The sequence below is a fragment of the Eumetopias jubatus genome, unplaced genomic scaffold, assembly GCF_037043125.1.
Source record: "Eumetopias jubatus isolate StellerSeaLion01/CBP00866 unplaced genomic scaffold, mEumJub1_p1.0 scaffold_9, whole genome shotgun sequence".
Classification (NCBI taxonomy): domain Eukaryota; kingdom Metazoa; phylum Chordata; class Mammalia; order Carnivora; family Otariidae; genus Eumetopias; species Eumetopias jubatus.
In genome coordinates, this window is record NW_028274815.1 from 130,806,600 (window position 1) to 130,826,499 (window position 19,900).

The 19,900-nt window shown below is 48.2% G+C and overlaps 1 protein-coding gene across 2 annotated transcripts; it reads right to left on the reverse strand.

Annotated features, from left to right (window-relative positions):
- Positions 1-503: 503 nt before the first annotated feature.
- On the reverse strand, positions 504-18,370 carry SALL4 (spalt like transcription factor 4). Of its 2 annotated transcripts, none has more exons than XM_028125239.1 (4): positions 18,241-18,370; positions 5,569-6,576; positions 2,882-3,162; positions 504-1,087 (listed from the first exon to the last, which is right to left on the reverse strand). In XM_028125239.1, exons 1-4 carry the CDS (start codon positions 18,368-18,370, stop codon positions 668-670), a joined length of 1,839 nt encoding a protein of 612 aa, XP_027981040.1. In that variant the 3' UTR covers positions 504-667. The 2 variants fall into 2 exon arrangements, with proteins under 2 accessions (XP_027981040.1, XP_027981039.1); XM_028125238.1 differs by having other exon boundaries at positions 4,249-6,576.
- Between the last annotated feature and the right edge of the window lie 1,530 nt (positions 18,371-19,900).

Genomic DNA, 19,900 nt, shown 5'->3' on the forward strand with positions numbered 1-19,900 from the left:
AAACACAGTCCATTTGAGGGCATCCTACTTAAGGTTCCAAGGTTGGAGGAATTTTGTAATTCTACAACCTTAAGTCTAAAAAAATACATTCAGGAAAAAAAATGGGTGAAGGGTTGGAGGTCATACAAAACACAGGTCCCTAAACAGATGCCAGATCGTGTTCATGTACCCGCATACAGTCACCGGGGAAGTCTCTAGTACCCCCCTCCCCAATTAGGCTAACGGTTATCTTTTCCATTGTAGTTCACTAAGTTCCAACTTGAAACAAGGGGACAGTCTTTGGAAATAGTTACTCTCGGTTGTACAAAGGTTTTTATGTATACAGTTTGTCGCCAAGTAACAAAGCTACTTTGCAAGACCCGCTTCTTTCCAAAATTAAAGAAAAAAAATTCTAGTATTTGTTTTAGTATGTATTTTCTTTTTTGTTTTTTTTTCAAATTTTTTTTTTCAATTTTTTTCCTTTTTTTTTTTTTTTTGCAAAGCAGCATATCATCATCTGATTGTAGGACTTGCCTGAGGTTGTGATCACAACTGTAAACATCATTTGCACATCAGTAAGAAAACAAACAGGAGGAGATGGGGTCTTTTAAAAAGGAAAAAAAAAAAAGTACAGTTCTAGAGGCCATTCTGCCTGCCATTTCTCCTTCAATAAGGGTTCTCCTAGAGCTTAGCTGACTGCAATCTTGTTTTCTTCAAGGAAGTGAGGGAACTGGTGTTTGGGGACGCTGTCCGCAGCACCTGGTTTTTCTACTTCAGCACTAAGGGCGGACTGGGAGCCATCCATCTTGGAGATAGTGGTGTTGTTCACAATGGAGCTGGCCCCCAGGGAAACTGGGAGGGTAGGAATACCACCGCTCTGGATCACAGAGATTTCATTGGTCTTCATGGCCAGACCTCCATTGAGCATGGTGGTATACTGGTTCCACACGACAGGGTCCACGTTCACCGAAGGCGCCAGGATTTCTTTGGGAAACATCTCAGGGACTCTCTTCCCATCAGTTCCTAACAGAGCCATGGTGTTCTCGATGGCCAGCTTCCTCCCACGGCGTGCTGAGCTGTTGTTGGCCCCATGCGTCATGTAGTGGACCTATGGGAAGAGAAACAGAAAGGTTTCCACCAAAACCGATTTGAAAGCGTGCATGTTGGCAAGCTAGTCCATCTGCCTATGGGTTTGAACATTTTAAAATTCCAGGTTATCTGTTCTCTTGTGTATTATGTGTGGGGGTGGGGGGGCGGAAAATCAGATAATCTGGCAACAATGGGCCCACATTCCTGCCTAGAGGCAAGTAAAGACAACCAAAGCAGGGACATTTGCTCCAATTCTGTCCCCATCCCAACTCTTCATGTAAGCAATTTACAGGGACACCTACTATGCACCAGGCTCAAGTGCTGTGGTTAAAATCTGCAAAGAACAAACCCACACAGGTAACACTGCGCAGCACCGCGCAGCACTTCACACACACACACACACACACACACACACACACACACACACACACAGTACAAATAAAATGGGAAGATCTGTAAGGTCAGTAGGTTGCATCCAGGTCCGTATCCTGGTTGTGTTATTTATTCACATTAGAGTTTCGCAAAATCCTGCCACTGGGGGATACTGGGCAAAGTGCGTAAGGATCTAGGAATTCTGAGTCTGCAAGTACCTGAATAAAAAATGAGTTAAAAAATAACTTTGAACCGAACAGGACACTGCCCTGATGGAGCCACTACACACTACTCAATGATCGTCATCAATGTGATCGTTCTGTTATCACAGATAAAGCAAGCCCTGCCAGAGCAGTGATGGAAGGCCTCTGTGGGAATGAATGCTAGTTATTCTAGGATCGTAGGCAAGGCAAGGCCTCTTCTGATGACAGAAATCCTACCGTCTATGGCTCCTTCCAATTCTTGTTCTCGTCCAAGTTTCTAAACCCTTTTCAAAAAATGTGGTGGGCACTACTTTCTCAGCTCACCTCCTTTCAACGCACCGACATCCTCAGAAGTTAGTGGCTATCTTTGCCAGTGAGCTCAGAAGTGACTCATTCTTCATCGCTCTAAGCTGTTAAGATGTTCCAGGCATAATTTAAAACTCCTTACTAGTATGATTCATTTATCCTCCTGGACAACTCTGAAGTTGTCACTACCATCATCCCCACGCCTGGGAAACTGAGGCACTAGGAGCCATCTGCCCAAAGCCATTTGTGCAGCAAAAGGACTCCAGTCCTTCCCTGGGCTAATCCGAGGGCCTGTGAACTAACTGAAGTTTTCTATTTCTAGAAGTCAGTATTAGAGATTAAGTTACTTTGTGGTCCTTCCCTGACATTTTTGCCAACTGCAAAATTAAAAGAATATAGCTTGTTTTTGTAATAAGTATTTTTTTTTAAAGATTTTATTTATTTGACAGACACACAGTGAGAGAGGGAACACAAGCGGGGGGAGTGGGAGAGGGAGAAGCAGGCTTCCCGCCGAGCAGGGAGCCCAATGCGGGGCTCGATCCCAGGATCCCGGGACCATGACCCGAGCAGAAGGCAGACGCTTAATGACTTGAACCACCCAGGCGCCCCCGTAGTTAAGTATGTTTAATCTTTTAAATGATATACAGTCTTATGGGTCTTTAAGACTATATATAAGGGACGCCTGGGTGGCTCAGTCGGTTGAGTGTCTGCCTTCGGCTCAGGTCATGGTCCGAGGGTCCTGGGATCGCAATTTCAGAAACACTGTGATGTGAGAAAACGTACTTTCTGATGCCTATTTTGAGAGCCAGCTGTGAGATATGACTATACAGTACCCCACCGGTCCTTAGAAGAATCCGTCATGGATGGATGAACACCAATAAAGACCTGCTGAACACCTACCCCATCCCTGCTGAGAGCCCAAAGAAACTCACCTTCAAGTTGCCTTTGGTGGTGAACGCTCGCCCACATATGTTACACACGAAAGGCTTCTCCCCTGTGTGAGTCCGCTCGTGGATCTGCAGCGCACTCGCCGAGGAGAAGTTCTTCCCGCACCGTGTGCAGCCGTGCTGTTTGGCCTGTCGGCGTGGCTGGGCCGCTAACAAAGGTGTCATGCCTGGGGACATGGTCGTGGGTCCACCAAATGCACCAGGGACTTCAACTTTGACATAGGTTGGCTGGGCTCGGATAAATGTTGATGGCAGACTGCTACGACCTAGTATCCAGAGAAAAGAAACCCCAAACCTTTATCATCCCATACTCATTCCTTCTCCAACCACAAAAGAGCTTTGATGACAACTGCCCACCGAGAGCCTGGAAACAGCTTTTGGGACAATGTGTTATCTCCGAGGCAGCCTTCCTCTTTAGCACGCTGACCTGCCCAGGGAATAACAACTCAAATATTTACTTCGGAAATGTCACCATTTTAAGTGTTAAGGTATGGGCAACACACAAACCCCAGAAATTCAAGTTCCTGCATAGAAAGTTATCTTTAAGAGGAGCCTGGCTGGCTCAGTTGGTGGAGCTCCGTGATTCTTGATCTCAGGCTTGTGGGTTCGAGCCCCACGTTGGGTGTAGAGTTTACTTAAAAATAAATACCTAAAAACTACTTTAAAAAAAGTTACCTTTTATGCCTGGAGGGTAACCCTCTCGGGTTCCCTCCCTCCTTGGGAGCTTTGTGCTATTACTCTGCTATCACTCAGTAAAACCTTACTTTGCTGCCACAAAGAAAAAAAAAGAAAAAAAAAAAGTATGCCCGGACACCAGCTTTATTTCATTCTACATTACAGCTGTTTCCCCATTTCACCATTAATGACATCAACAGGCATCCCACAATTTATATGTGCACTTTACACAGTTTAGATTCTCCTCCTCATGCCCACCGCCTCCCCCCACCAAGAGTTATTAATCTGTGAACCTTCCATTAGGGAGAGGGACCTCAGAATCAAGGAACTATGGCTTATCTCAGTGGCCAAAATGCAGTGCCTACTTAAACATTTTCCTACTGGATCATTTCCTTAAGATTACCCAATGTCTCCCTGGGGCTCAACCACAAAAGTTAAAAACCAACAAGTGTGCTGTCCATACCCAATTTGCATTAACCACCGCAAATAAAAGGACCTTAGTACTAGGACAGAGGTAGTTATTATTGCCCTCTACCCAGAAGTACAAAGAGGCTAACTGCCCTACAAAGGAGCTGCTTTGCATACATCATACTGTCCATTTGCCAAGTTCAACCCAAGTTCCTTTTGGATGACCTTGTGCCCAAAATGGACCTAAGTTAAATCCAAAGCTCTATCACCTTCCATCTCAGTGCGGATGTTCTCGGAGCTGTCTGCTTTGCCACCAGCATCAGGAGATCTGGACTTGATGCTTTCTGCCTGGCTATTGGCTGGGGACAGTGCCTGGAAGGACGCAGTCTCCAAGACATCTGGACTTCGGCTTTGGTACTCCTGCTCTCCCATCACCGAGGACGAGGAGTCGTTGGTCAAGCCATCACTCTCCACCGAACCGTTTTCTCTGCTGCTTTGCCGCTGCAGGAGAAGAGGGGCAGGACCCACCTTCCCCGGGGCATCTAGGGAAGCCGTCACGGCAAACCCGAGCGTGGGTGATGCCGAATGCACGCTGGGAAGAGGCACGGGGACCTTCACGGAGCTACTGGGGGCATCCTGGGGGCCGACCTCGTCAACATCGATGCTTTCGATAACATCATCGTGACAGACGGCACCTGCGCTACCATGTTCACTGACCATCATGGACTCGGGACCCGTAAAGTCACAGGGATTCTCGGGCAGAGGCGTGTTGGGAATCTGGCCACCCATGTGCATCCGGATATGCTGCTGCAGCAGGACCGCGTTGGTAAACTTCTTCTGGCAGATGGGGCACGAGTGCTGCGTCTTTATGGACGTGTTGGTTCGGTGGACCCCGAGGTGCGTCTTCAAGTTACCCTTAGTGGAGAAGGCTCGCCCACAGATCTTACACTGGAATGGTCTCTCCCCGGTGTGGGTGCGGTAATGCATTTTGAGGGAGCTTTGGCAGCTTAAGACCCGGTGGCAAATGAGACATTCGTTGGGATCGGTGGTGGCCTTGTCGATGTTCTCCACCAGCTGCTGCAATTTCAGGGTCTCTGACCCTGGCTCGGGTGTCCCACTCCCTTGGAAGCCACCAACCCTTGGGGAACTGTGGTTTGGCCCCACCCCGGATAGTAGGGATCCATCCTCACTGTCTGGAGAAGGCCCGGGCTGTAGGTCGCTGGGCAGTGGGCCGCCCATGAGGTCCTTGGGGTTAGTCCCTGAAGAAAGATTTTGAGGTAGCCCTACGTTGGGGGTCCCTGTTACAAGGACAGGTTTGCTGTCTAAAGAGAGACTCGATTCATCTACGGGGACAGGTACAGAGAGTGCATAGGGAATGCCATTGCCTGCCGCCATTTTGTCGTGGAACTCGGCAAAGAGCTGGGGGTTCGCCTTCACCTGGGGATGTCGATGAAAGTGCACCTTGAGGTTGCCCTTGGTGGTGAACCGGTGGCCACAGACAGAGCACACGAAGGGTCTCTCTCCGGTATGGGAGCGGAGGTGGATCTGCAAGGAGCTATCAGTCCCAAAAACCTTGCTACAGTACTTACACTTGTGCTTGCAGAGGATGGCCTCGTCTTTGGGTTTGACCTCCACCGGGGACACGTTCGGGGGCTTCCCCTTCCCTTTCTTGGACGGGTCTAACGCCACAGTGGAGAAAGGGCTCTGGAAGAGCACAGAGCCCGGGGCCTGAGGTAGCAAAGCACCGGGAAGGCGCGACATGACGTTCGGCAGCACCCTCGTCCCATCCGGCTTCAGGGGGAAGGGCGCCAGCCCCTGGGACGCAGAGCTGCTGGTGGCAGAAGGGATGTTTGCGTGAGGTAGCTTGGCCTGTTTCAAGGCATCCAGAGACAGGCCCTGGCTTCCGGCTTTCTGGCTGAGCAGAGCCACGGCCGCCGAAACCTGCTGGGACATGTGGCTGCCCAAGGTCTTGAGGGTGTCCGCCCCCGCCACGCCCGAGTGGAGCGCGTGGGAGGCCCACATGTTCACCTGCACGCGGATCTGCTCGGTGAGCTGGATCTGCTGCAGCTGTTGCTGCTGCAGGCACAGGATCTGCTCGAGGACCCACGGGATGCTGCCGGCGCCGGGCAAGGGGGCTGGCGGCGCGTCGGCGCTCCGCTGGGTCACCGCCACCTTGGTGCCCCGCAGGGCCTGAAGAGTGACGTTAGTGTGGGCCACTTTGCCTTTGGGTAAATAGCTTAGGTCCTGGGACGTGGATGGCAGGGCGGTCTCGGTCTTCAGGTACACGACCGACTCGGCCCCCGGCTTCTCCTTCATCTCCCCCGAGCCGCCGCCATCCTCCCGGGGACCCTCCTTGCTGCTCGGACTCAGCACAGCCCCGGCGAAGTCCTCTGAAGGCACTGGCCCCTCACTGTCGTTCATGATGAGGACAGGTGGATTTTTAGTGCAATTCTTCTTGTGTTCTAAGAACTCGGAGAAGCTGAAGAACTCCGCACAGCATTTCTCACAGATGTGCGTCTCCTCCCGCCGAGTCCTCTTTGCTGTCATTCCATCCCTGCTGGCTTCATGGCCATTCCCTGGGTGGTTCATTGGAGCACCTGGGACAAGAGAACACATGCTAAGAACTGTGCCCAAGAAGGGATGTGGGGTAATTTCTAGCGAAGAACCACAGCTCACAATACAGACGCCTTCATGACCTGTGTCCTAAGAGGCAGAAGACTGTGAAAGGGAACCAGCCATTCAGAGGTCTGAATGACCTAACCACTCGTGTAGTGGGTTGAATTGTGTCCCCCCCACCCCCACCCCAAATATGTCCAAGTCCTTATACCCAGCACCTGTGCATGTGAACTTATTTGGAACAGGATCTTTGCAAATCTAGTTGGGAGGATCCCTAACCCAATGCCTGATGTTCTTCAAGAGATAGGGAAAGGAGAGATGGAATAAATAGGGCCCTATGGGGACTCCTCGGTGGCTCAGTCGTTAAGCATCTGCCCTCGACTCAGGTCATGATCCCAGGGTCCTGGGATCAAGCCCCGCATCGGGCTCCCTGCTCCGCAGGAAGGCTGCTTCTCCCTCTCCCACTCCCCCTGCTTGTGCCTCTCTTGCTGTGTCTCTGTCAAATAAATAAAATCTTTGGGCGCCTGGGTGGCTCAGTTGGTTAAGCGACTGCCTTCGGCTCAGGTCATGATCTCACGGTCCTGGGATCGAGTCCCATATCGGGCTCCCTGCTCAGCAGGGAGTCCGCTTCTCCCTCTGACCCTCTTCCCTTTCATGCTATCTCTCATTCTGTCTCTCAAATAAATAAATAAAATCTTTGAAAAAATAAATAAATAAATAAAATCTTTAATAAATAAATAAATAAGGCCCTAGGAAGGAATTACAGGGCTGTAACCAAGGACTCCTGGAAGCCAAGAGAAGACAGAAAGGAGGCTTGGAACAGTTTCCTCCCCAGAGTCTCCAGAAGGAACCAACCATCCCCGCCAACACCTCAATTTCAGATGTCTGGCCTCCAGAATCATTTGTTTTTTGCTGTTGTTAAGATTTTGAAAAAGACAGCATAAGCAGGGGGAGAGGCAGGGGGAGAGGCAGAGGGAGAAGCAGGCTCCCCACTGAGCTGGGATCCTGCTGTGGGGCTCGAACCCAGGACCTGGAGATCATGACCTGAGCCGAAGGCAGATGCTCAACCATCTGAGCCACCCAGGCACCCCTAAATTTCTGTTGTTTTAAGTCATCCAATTTGTAATGGAAACCCTAGGAAATTCATACAATTTATTATTAAAAATAATCCCCTTGGGGCTCTGCACCCAGAGTGAGCTTGCTAAGGCAAATGGGTCTCTGAATATAAGTGACATTGGAAACCTGCTCAAATATGGCTGCTCACCACCACTGTGGGGCCCCTAAAAGCGAAACTGCATTAAATCACTCATTCAGGGATGCCTGGGTGGCTCAGTTGGTTAAGCGTCTGCCTTCGGCTCAGGTCATGATCCCAGAGTCCTGGGATCGAGTCCCTCACGGGGCTCTCTGCTCAGCAAAGAGCCTGCTTCTCCCACTGCCTGCCGCTCCCCCTGCTTGTGCTTGCTCTGACAAATAAATAAATAAAATCCTAAAAAAAAACCCCACTCATTCAGTATAACGAGTGTACCTTCCCAGTTTCGGGTGCCAACAATTGTGAGAACAGTGCCAAATTCACTGAAAATACGGAGAACGGCACGCTGGATCCATTTACACAGGAAGGCCAGGCAGATATTCCTATAGGAATATTTTCATATGAGACACTGACAAAAGAAAAGATTTCATGTTCAAGGAAGGCTGTGACTATGTGACTTTGATGACCTTACAGGTCATGAAAAACTTAAAAGTCTTACCCGTCAGGACACTAAAAGGGTTAATAAACCATTATGTAAAAAGGGAAGCCTGAGAATGGAAAGGGGATGAGAATGATGGGTTTCATTCTTCTCCCTGTACTTGCAACTTCTACCACTCTAATTTATCTGAAATGAAATATACAAAATCAAACATCTTCCTACATCTGGGCAGTTACATTCCTAAAGAGGACTGGTCCGTGGATTTCTTTTGTAATTGGGTCCTATTCCGTTAACGCTAGCCTGCATATTAAAATGCCCATCTTGGGGCTGTGGCTTTATCTGGATGCTTGGGTCCTGAAAGCAACAAGTTGGGTGAAGAGTCTCCCTAAGCTACTTTATTGCTCTCATTTCCTGGCTATCGATTGTATGTATATTCTCCCACTAAGAAGTCAGAGGTATACCTCGGAGCCAGCAACTCTTAGGTGTATGGATCTAAACCACACAGATAATTGCAGAAGTATACGAAGATCCATGTAAGAAGGGTTGTTTTTGTTTACAGAAATGTTTATAGCATAAGTAAATTTTGATTCACCCATACAGCAAAAATGGCCTGGGCGCCTGGGTGGCTCAGTTGGTTAAGCGACTGCCTTCGGCTCAGGTCATGATCCTGGACTCCCGGGATCGAGTCCCACATCGGGCTCCCTGCTCGGCGGGGAGTCTGCTTCTCCCTCTGACTCTCCTCCCTCTCATGCTGTCTCTCATTCTCTCTCTCTCAAATAAATAAATAAAATCTTTAAAAAAAAAAAAAAAGGCCTAACTTCTGTATGACATGGAGACAGATGTTAGGTCAAAGAAATAGGCTGCAGAACAGTATGTAAAATGTGACCACTTTTGTTTAAAATAAAACGTGTTTGAAATGTAGGGATGCGTGGAAGAAAGGCCAAGAAGGATACATCTCCCTTTTAAGGAAATTATTACTTTTTAAAGAAAACGAATATATTTTTGCCTCTCAACTCCTTCGGTGATTACACTCCCTAAAACCATAGGGGTTTGTTTGTTTTTTTAAAGATTTTATTTATTTATTTGACAGAGAGAGACACAGCGAGAGAAGGAACACAAGCAGGGGGAGTGGGAGAGGGAGAAGCAGGCTCCCCGCCGAGCAGGGAGCCCGATGCGGGGCTCGATCCCAGGACCCTGGGATCATGACCTGAGCCGAAGGCAGACGCTTAACGACTGAGCCACCCAGGCGCCCCAAACCATAGGGTTTTGACAGAGAAGTCCACCACAGTATGGGGGAGGAGTTGATCTTGGAAGAAAAAAGTGTATTTCTCTTGAGAAGGTTTACAGAGTTTCAAAAAGTGGTTCTTTAAAACTACATAAGGTGGCCTAATCTTTATGAATTTCAGACCCGGCACTATGAAGTTTTGCAAGTGTGTGTGGGTTGGGGGTGGGCCAGGGAGAAAGAGCCAACAAGCCAGGTCTGGCCTGCCAGTGCAGGGAAAGCAGGTTAGGGCTGACCCAGCACTTGCCTGTGAACAAGTTGGATATGGTAGCCTTAGCCCTCAGAATCTGCCTGAGGGCGCCTGGGTGGCTCAGTTGGTTAAGCGACTGCCTTCGGCTCAGGTCATGATCCTGGAGTCCCTGGGAGTCCCACATCGGGCTCCCTGCTCAGCAGGGAGTCTGCTGCTCCCTCTGCCCCTCCCCCCTCTCATGTGCTCTCTCTCTCTCATTCTCTCTCAAATAAATAAATAAAAATCTTTAAAAGAAAAAAAAAGAATCCGCCTGAAACATGCATAATCATGACAACCTCATAAGGTAGATATGCCTGGGTTAAGTGAAGTTTTTAACAAATGTGTGTCAAATGCCTACTAATGTGCCTGACGCCATCCTGGATAGGATCTGGCCAAAGTGCAGATACTGTGGTGTTCAGTGAACATTAGTTTCTCTACACCCTCTATTTCTAATGGCTCAAATGGTTAGCAGGGCAACCAGGGCTGCTGAGAACAAGATTTAACAGTAACGGTCACTGAATGCCTAACTCATTTACCAATACTTCCCACCTCCTACTGGGCACAAGACAGGGGAGCTAGGGATCTGACAACGGTGGTGAAAAAGATGAACCTGCTATTCTTGTCTGTCTGCAGTTCAGACTAGGGACCTCTAGGTGCCCCATACTATACTCACCCAATCTATGAAGTATCTGCCCCATTTAGAGATGAGAAACACAGAAGTCACAGTATCGTGACTTTCCCCAAGGCAACACAATTAAAAATTAGTCATAGGTAACTTCTGAGCACTTACTATGTGCCAGGCAACAATTTATAGGTTATAACAACTTTGAGGTAGAGGCTATCGTATTTCACAGAGAAACCAACGCACAGAGGACATCAGTTTGCCCCAAGTAATACATCTGATAAACTGCAAGGCCAGTATTAAAACCCAGGCATGCAGCGCCCAGATCCTCCCTTTCTTCCTACACTTCCTACCATAATATGTTTCTTCTGTTGAGACTGCAACTATCTTTCCTCTAGAAGACACCCCAGGGAGGACAGACAAGCCTGAGGGGTCAGGGTGGCAAGGAAGGGGAAAGGGACCAGGGCACATGCCACTACTATCTTTCTGCGACTCCCTGAAGTCACTTTAAGTTAGTACACAATGCACCCCTGCTACCTAACCGGTGATCAATAGGTAAGTTCCTGATCCCAGGCATAGAATCCAGTTAAAAATATTTGTCAGTTCCCAGAATACAGTATCTATCCCTACACTTTCCCAAGACAGGGAGTGGGGTGTTGGAGGGGTTGTTACATAGCACTTTCCGGAAAAGCAGTTCTGGCAATTATGTGTCAAGAACCTTAAAACAGAGAACTTTTTAACAAGTGTCTCTTGGCAGGGAAATACACACTGTATATTTACACACCCTGGTAGGTGTATATAAGAGATACAGCTCCTTCCCAGCACTATCGGCAACATCAGGTTGGTGCAATTCTCCTTTGACCCTTGTTAGGCGTTTACTTTATGAAATACAAGGATACATTTCTCATATTAACAAACAGCAAAAACAAAAACAGATGCACTCTGTGGTCAAGCAGTAAGGTTCTGATTAAATAGGTCAGGGTAGGGGCGCCTTGGGTGGCTCGGTTGGTTAAGCGACTGCCTTCGGCTCAGGTCATTCATGATCCTGGAGTCCCAGGATCGAGTCCCGCATCGGGCTCCCTGCTCAGCGGGGAGTCTGCTTCTCCCTCTGACCCTCCCCCCTCTCATGCTCTCTCTCTCATTCTCTCTCTCAAATAAATAAATAAAATCTTTAAAAAAATAAAATAAATAGGTCAGGGTACAGGGGAAAAAAAGGGACTACTTCGTAGCCTACCAAAATAAAGCAGATCTATGTTATCTGTGCTGCTCTAGGGGACAACTGCCTGGGATTTTATTTCAAGAGGACGAGGTGAACGGGATGTATCTCTGTGGTCCCATCTGTGTTTGTGGATAAAGATATAAATATGTACGTGGAAAAATTTCTATCTGAAGTAAGAGAAACGAGGGCTGCGCTCTAAGCTCTTGGGAGTGTGGACCTGGGGACTGAGGAAGAGAAAAATTTTAAAGTATCAACTTTTGTACTACGGTTTCTTTCTCATTAGCATGTTTAAAAACCTGGACTCCACCATTCTAACTTCTGGAAATCTCCAATAAAGCCCCTGCAAGAATGCCCATCCCACTCTAAGGGAAACCACCACCACCCTCCACAAACAAAACACATGCTATTGCACCTTAACCCATTCATCTCTTCAGCCACATAATCAAGCAAGCGTCCTCTGTCCCAATTTGCAGATGCACAAACTGAGGCTCAGAAATAATTAAGTGGCTCAAGGCAACAAACTGCTAACCAGAAGAAGATGATCAGGGATTGTATTCTTAAGTACCATCTAGAAGGGCACTAAACTTAGTGGCCTCATTTATCGTGTTTCTTCTAGAGCCGAGTTTCTCACACTTCTTTCCATTTCATCATTCTATGGAGGTTTTTAAAGCTTTCTTTTCGTAACTACTGCCCCCCCCCATGAAATTTTAATACCACAAATATACTGTGTATCTGTTTATGCACTATGGTCCTTCGGAAGGCCACAAACCACTGTAAATCAATCTTCCGTCCCCTCCCCCTCAAGAAATGTTCATACCACCCCCCAAAAGAAATTAAAAAAATGTTCACTCCCTTAGGGACAATATTCCTTCATTGAAATCAGGTTCTAAACCAGCATTCTTAAACTGGAGTCCATGAAATTAGATAAGAAAAAAAAAATCTTTATTTTCACTAATCTGTACTAAAATTTAGTATTTGAGGGGTGCCTGGGTGGCTCAGTCATTAAACATCTGCCTTCCGTTCAGGTCATGATCCCAGGGTCCTGGGATCAAGCCCTGCATCGGGCTCCCTGCTCAGCGGGAAGCCTGCTTCTCCCTCTCCCACTCCCCCTGCTTGTGTTCCCTCTCTGTCAAATAAATAAGTAAAATCTTAAAAAAAAATAAAAATTAAATAAATAAAATTTAGTATCTGACTTTCAATGACAGATGTGGGAAACACACCACAAGGCTATCTGCATAACCTGTGACTTCATCACCAACAGCAGATCTTTTCATATGATGTTAATGCCATTGCCTTACTGGAAATTCTGGTGGTTATCTGACCAGCAGTGCCGATCTTATTTAATGCGTTCATAAAGAAGCACATTATATCACAAATATTTTTTGGTTTTGGTAACTATATATATATATATATTTTTTTTTTTTAAAGATTTTATTTGACAGAGAGAGACACAGCGAGAGAGGGAACACAAGCAGGCGGAGCGGGAGAGGGAGAAGCAGGCTTCCCGCCGAGCAGGGAGCCCGATGCGGGGCTCGATCCCAGGCCCCTGGGATCATGACCTCAGCCGAAGGCAGATGCTTAACAACCGAGCCACCCAAGCGCCCCAATAACTACATTTCAACGCAATTTATTTCCTTGGTGTTTCTGTGCATTTTAATTTTGCATTTAAATGCGTTCTGTGGAGAAGGAATCTACGGCACAAAAAAGGTTAAGCTCCCCTGCACTAGAAGGATCTAACAGTTTCCAAGAGTGATTTACAACCTGAATACCAGCTTGCCTTCACTGTATACACAGGCTGGCCTCTTCTGCAGGTTGGATGCAAAACCAACAACATCCCACTTGAGTCTTAAAACAGCAGAAGCTCTGAATGCATGTGCAGTAAAACGTACCTTCTGCATCCAGACCACCATGGGCAAATACCAAAGCCCTACTTGCCCGAGAGAGTAAGAGGACTGGGTTATTAACAATTGCCTGCTCCGCTTAAGTTAACCCTTCCCAAAAGGAAAAGGCAGAGTTCAGAGAGATTACCCAGCAACTAGTTCTTCCATCTTTTCCACCCCACCCCCACTCCGAATTTTAGGAATGTTATCTCTCAGCATCTAGTTATCCAATAAGTTGGAAGAATGCAGTAAACCCAGCAGGGGTCTTAGATTCAATCACTGCCAAATGGATAGAAAATACTCTTACTATTGTATAGAAGAAAGGCTCATCTACTAGAAGCCAATCAAACTCTGGAGCCTCCAAAATGCTTAAAAAATAAAACCTATATAATCTTGAGAAAAGCATTATGACTCAAGCTTATTTCCCCTCCCCCATTTCTATATTAGAAGAACCACAATGAGTAGATTAAAGTATACAATATCTTCGACCCTCCCCCACCCACAGGATAATTGCTTACCAAAAAACAAAAGGGATGGCCTTTGAACCAGTTGAAAGAAGTGTCCATTTTACGAGTTTAATTTTACATCTCAATTCAGCAATCCCAGAAACACTTAAGTAACAAGGCTTTAACTCACTTCATAGATAGCAAATTAAAGCTATAATTAAGTTTGACTTAATTTAAGAGCTTAAAACTTGTTCGGAACGGTCCTGGATCAAAATTCAGAGACTCTGCTGAGAAGGAAAAACGGTAAAAGAATCCAAGAGGGCTGTAACAGCTGTTAATGTGTCTGAGTTCTGCTATTTACATTAAGAGATAGGTCCCATTTTCCCTCAACTGGAGTTCATCTTTTAAGCAAACGTGTAAACTCCATGTAGGCAGGGGCTTTTGTTTTCTCCTTCTAGAGTCCTCCCGCGCCCCCCAACAAAGACTGACAGTCACGAAATTCATTTGAAAAAAAAGGATGGGGGTAGTAACTGGAGATGCAGTGCTTGTGTGAGTTTAGTCTTTTAAAATGGTTTAGATGCTTTCCTTAAAGAATCAAAAGTACAACAGTTAAGGGCTGAGGAAAGAGGGAACTTGTTGAACTCTTCCCCATGATTTTTCCAGGGCAGTAAGGCCCAGAGCATGAAATGCAAACACTGCTTTATTTCCAACTCTCCTCCCCAAAGACCCCTTAATCTAAAGTCCGAAAAGGCACATCTCAAACTTTAAAAGGGAGGCGAGATTGTCAAACTCGACCAGCTAAACACTCATCAGGGCTCCTTCATCAAAGGAACTGATGGAAAATCCCATCTCATAACCAACCAGAGTCAGATCATGAGAAACAGCTCCTTGGATTCGGAGCATGGCTAAAATCAACCATGAGCAAGCCATTTCAACGGGGAGCTACTGTTTACTCTAAAATGAGTACAAATGAGAATTAAAGATAATGTACTTGAGGTCCCCAGCCTCGTTAGTAGGCTACAGTTAAAAACTGCAGAATCATCTCAATGAGCAGTTCAGAACTGTCTTGACACAAGAAGTAAATAAAATTGAAAACAAGTTATTTTTAACAAAATTGATTACTAATCACATTCCCAGCACACAGTGGGGGTCCTTCTGCAGTTGAAATGATCTGAGCAGGACTCTTTACCTCCACCGTATAAAGGAAAAATCCAAAAGCTCAGAGAAATCGAGCAGGTCTCAAGGTTACACAGCTGAAAGTCATACAACCGGATTGGAATGCACATCTCTAAAATCTTACCAAAACACTAACTTCATTTAAAAAGAGGAAGTGCTGACTGCATCCCCTGCCTCCCAAGATGGCTCCCCAACTCCCCACCCATGAGGAAGCCAGGGGAGGCTGAAATGACCAAGTACCGACTTGTGCAACTTATTTTTAACGGAACAAAAGGGGCTCCGGGCAAGCTGGAGCCCCTTTCTCTGTCGGAAACGAAGATCGAAACACAGAAAGTCTGGCCTGCAACATTCAAGCTACTATCAACGAGATTTCCCTCTCTCCCCAATTAAAATAGGAACTTCCAAGGGCCCTCTTGCTAAATCATTACCGCTAGCGGAGGTCATTTCAGTTTAGAAACTGGGGCTAGGCAGTTGTTTGAAACTTGGGGATCTTAATCGTTGATGGTTGTAATCCAGTTTAGCACAAAGGGCATTCGAAACTCTTTTGAGAAAATGCTAATTTTCCCCGTATGTAGCGTGAGACCACTGCCCACCTGCAGATGTTTTGATCTGCTAATTGATCCCCAAACTCCATTTTCCTCTCAAGAATTCTTTACAAGTGGATCTCAAATTGGTTTTGCAAAATAGGAGTGGGCCAATCTTAGTTTTTAAAAAATTACGCATATCTATGTATCTGTCGGTCTACACAGATCCACACAGATCTATAGATCCGTGTGTCTATATAGCTGCATATATATTAATACGGAGATAGGTACGTACGTACCAAGCTGCTCAAATGCAAAATGCAGCCATTAAAATGTATACTGCTTGAGGAAAACTACCTTCTGTCTCATGGTGGCAACTGGAGATCCTGCAAACACATTCTAGAATCGAGGAACTCTTTTCAAGAATTCCAAAGACTTGGCAAAGAGTACCAAGTACAGCCAAGGCTCGCGCAATCAACTGGCTTAGGTCCCCAGGGGCGCCCATCCTTGGGCCCAGCCAGGCGCTCTCCATCCCCACCCCCCAACCCGTCCCACCCATCAGGTGTGAGCCGGTACCTGTGAGGGGACCCGCCTCTCAGCAAAGCGTGCGGCTCCAGGCTGGGCCTCCAGGGGGCGCCTGCGCGCAACTCGGCGGTCCGCTGTAACCCCAGCGCTCAATAGCGAACCCACCCCCCTCCCAAATCGTGGAGGGAGCGCACAGTCAGGCCTGAGATCCTAAGCGGAGCTCGTGTTAACTGACTGCAAACTCCAACCAGCGTTAATTTAAGAAGCCACCCTGTAACAAGCTCCCCGCAAAGGTGCCAAACACCACCAAAAGCACCACTTGCTGCGCCCACCAAAAATAAAGGGGGTAGGAGAACGGGGAGGTCAAAGCAGAACCAGGGGAGGGGTCAGAGCCCGGAGCTCGCCCCTCCTCTTGGGAGGAAGCGGGCGGGCGGAGGGTTAACCCTTTTGTTCCAGGTGGGCCAGGCGACGAAGCCTCTCCATGCTCTCCCCCCAAGTGCCCCCCCGACCCGAGGCACAAAGAGAGTCCATCCTCCTGGGGCCTCGGGTGCCCGCAGCCCTGACCATCAGACGCCCCGAAAACGCACAGCTGCCCCTGGTCAAGCCGATCTCTTTAATTTGCCCTGGAAAAAAGATGTTACTTGCGGGGGGGGGCGGATAGAGATTTACATTAACCGATTATAAATTTGGGAAACATACTACATTCCCTCCCCGGAAAAAAGGGGTAGGTAGCCAAAAAGGAGCGCAGCCTTCCCATCGGAGTTGGGAGTTGTGGCTTAGAATGTCTGGGATTACAGTGCACACCCCCATCAGCGGCTGGGAAATTAGAAAGCAGGCGGGGAGAAGAGGGGAAACGACCCACAAGGCCCAAGAGGAGGTTAACAACGCCCCCTCCCCCCATGCGTAGCTAAAAACTTATCAGGCGACAATTTGGCGGGCCAGGACCGAGGGGAGATAGTGGGAAATCGACTCGCTCCTACACCCTCCTCGGCCAAGTGACTAGGAGAAGGGGAGTTTGTCCGGCCGCTCCCGGCGGGGCGAGGGTCCCGAACGCCTCCCGACCCCGGAGACGCTCCCCGCGGAAGCGTGGGGCGGGTCAGCCCCGGGAGCTCGCCCTGGCCGCGACCGCCCAGCCCTGGCCCGACCTCTCCCCTCTGGCCCCCGAGGCACGCTTCTGGAAAGCCGGACACCCCAGGAAAGCCCCGCAAAATTCCAGCCGGGTGCACCCCAGAGGAGCTGCCGCGCGCCCGCGACCCCGGCCCCGGGGAGCCTGCACCCCTCGGGCTCGCCGCGGTTATTTTTAGGAAGTCGGAAATCAAAGATGGCTGGAGGTCAGGCCCCGAAAGGTTAGGGCGAAGATCGCAGGCGGCAAAGCCCGGGGAGAAGCCAAAACCCTAAAGAAATTTTTTTTAAAAAGGGAAATACTGTGCCCTTCGCCCCCACCTCTTCGGGCCCTCCAATCCCCTCAGAGCGGGTGGCCCGCACCCCAGCTCCCGGAGGTGGGGAGAGGTCGCGCCCCCCTCCCCCCGCTTGGCCCGGGAGGGGCGCGTGCAACAGATCGCCCTCCCCCCGGGGGTCTTCCAGGGGTGCGCCCCTTCTCCAGCCTCCTAGAAGAGCCCCCAAGGGGTGAGGGAAAAGGTGGGGACCCCCGGGGTCTTTCTTTTAAAAGCGGCGCCAGGGAGGGAGGAGGGGAACCTAAGTTACAAGTTGGGGGGAGGTTACTAGCGAGGGGAGTGGAACCAATTAAGAGGGGCAAGGGACGAGAAGGGAACCTTTCAGGAATGAGGGACAGAGGGTGGGGGTCAATCTTACAACAAGAGGAGCGAGACCTGGGGGTGAAACTTACACAAGAGAGGGAAGCCGTAAAGTGTAAAATTAACAAGGGCGGGGGTGGGGGGTGGGAACGAGGGTGCCTTCTCTAGAGCTGAGCCCCCAGATCTTGGTTCCAGAATCTGCGTTAGAAGCCGCTAGTTCCCCGAAGCTCGCGCCTTCGAGGGTCCAGCGAACGTCCGGGAAACTGCCCGCCCCCGGCGCGCGCCCCCAGCCCCACTCACCCGGCTCCCCCGCCGCCGGCGCCGCTGGGGCCGCATCTGCAAACTCCGGGGCCGGCTGCTGCGGCTGCTGCTCGCCCTGGTCCTCCTCCGAGTTGATGTGCTGGGGTTTCGCCTGCTTGCGCCTCGACATGGTGCGAGCATCGGGCCGCCCGGAGAGCCGCGGTTATTTGCCCACTCCGCCACAAATTCCTGGAGTTAGGAAATTTACCCCCCTTCGGCCGGAACGCGCATGTCCCAGTAATTATTATTATCAATAATGCATTGCGATTTATCATGAGCCCTGACAGCTGATTGGCCTGGGTCCAAGACCTCAGAGATCATTTAAATAAGCCCTCATTGATCAGGGAGGGGCGAGGCATTCTGGGCTTTGTAGTCCGGCCCTGCATGCGACAAAGGCGTGTTCCTCGGGGGAGCGCAACTAATTAGCATCCGGGCTCAGATTGGCTGGATCGTGCACGAAATCAGAGGGGGACCCATCCTCGCTCCAGCTATCTGAGTCCTTGGAGAGAAGAATAAAAATAATTGTGTGCTTATTAAAAATTAGGAGCGTCCGTAAAAGTTTTGGAACGAGCGTATCTGGTAGTGTGCTCCAGAAATTACTTTTGTAAGGTTGATATCCGCGCAAGCCGGGGTTGGAAGGTCTTTTCAGTGGAATAGTTTGGCACAATTTTCACATCTACCCAGAAACCCTGCAAACAAAAAACAGATATGACACATGTCTCCTTCCATCTTATTTTTTATTGAAATGTTTAAATGGAATTTCGAGATGCCTGAAGAATAGTGAAAATGGTGGTTTATTCAACCTTCCCAATCCATCTCACCTCTTAAAATGGCCTTGGAATTTCCAAAATTTCAGATTATCCTCTCATCATGATTTATTTCCTTTAAATGCTAAATAATAGCCCCAGGGTTCATATTCGCGAGGATTGGTTTGTTGTTACAATGCGACCGTGGTTTTTGGTTTGGGGGCTTTTTACTCTAAAATGACTGGATACTAAATACAGAAAAGGCAGATTAAAGGCCAGTATAGTCAAAGATAGTATCAAAACAGCAAGCAATTGCATTTTTTCCTCCACAAGCCATAAAAGTCTGATAACATCATATTTTATTGCTGAGACAGTGCTCCTGCATCTCCCATGGAATAGCAGTGAGTACTGTCAGAGTAACTGGGTGTCACTAAACTAATCGCTGGAATTTTTTTGCAATACGGACTTCATTATGGAAAAGGGGTATAGTTCAAAGTGATTGCATCATCCTGACATGGGGATACCTGGCATTTTCTAAAATTGTGTGTGTGTGATATTACATGTATATACATCGATACAGTAAATCTCTATATTTAATTCCACTAACTGCCTTGCGTAATGTAAATGCTCAATAAATGTTGAATAAATGATGAAATTTTCAGCCTTCTAAGTCTTTGATGGGTGTTTCCGTGACGCCTCTGGGCCTGCCTCTTTATTTGGCGTTCACTTCATTGTAAGAGAACTGTAAACCATCCACATTTGTGCCTTGCATTTTCTCGATTAGTTATATATCAAGTTCCCAGCTTGTAAGAGTTTCTTGTGAGCTCATCAGAAATGCAAGCAAAATAGAATGCTGGGCTCATAAATACATTCACCTGGGTGTTTGGACATCCCAAGGCAGAAAATAAATCAGC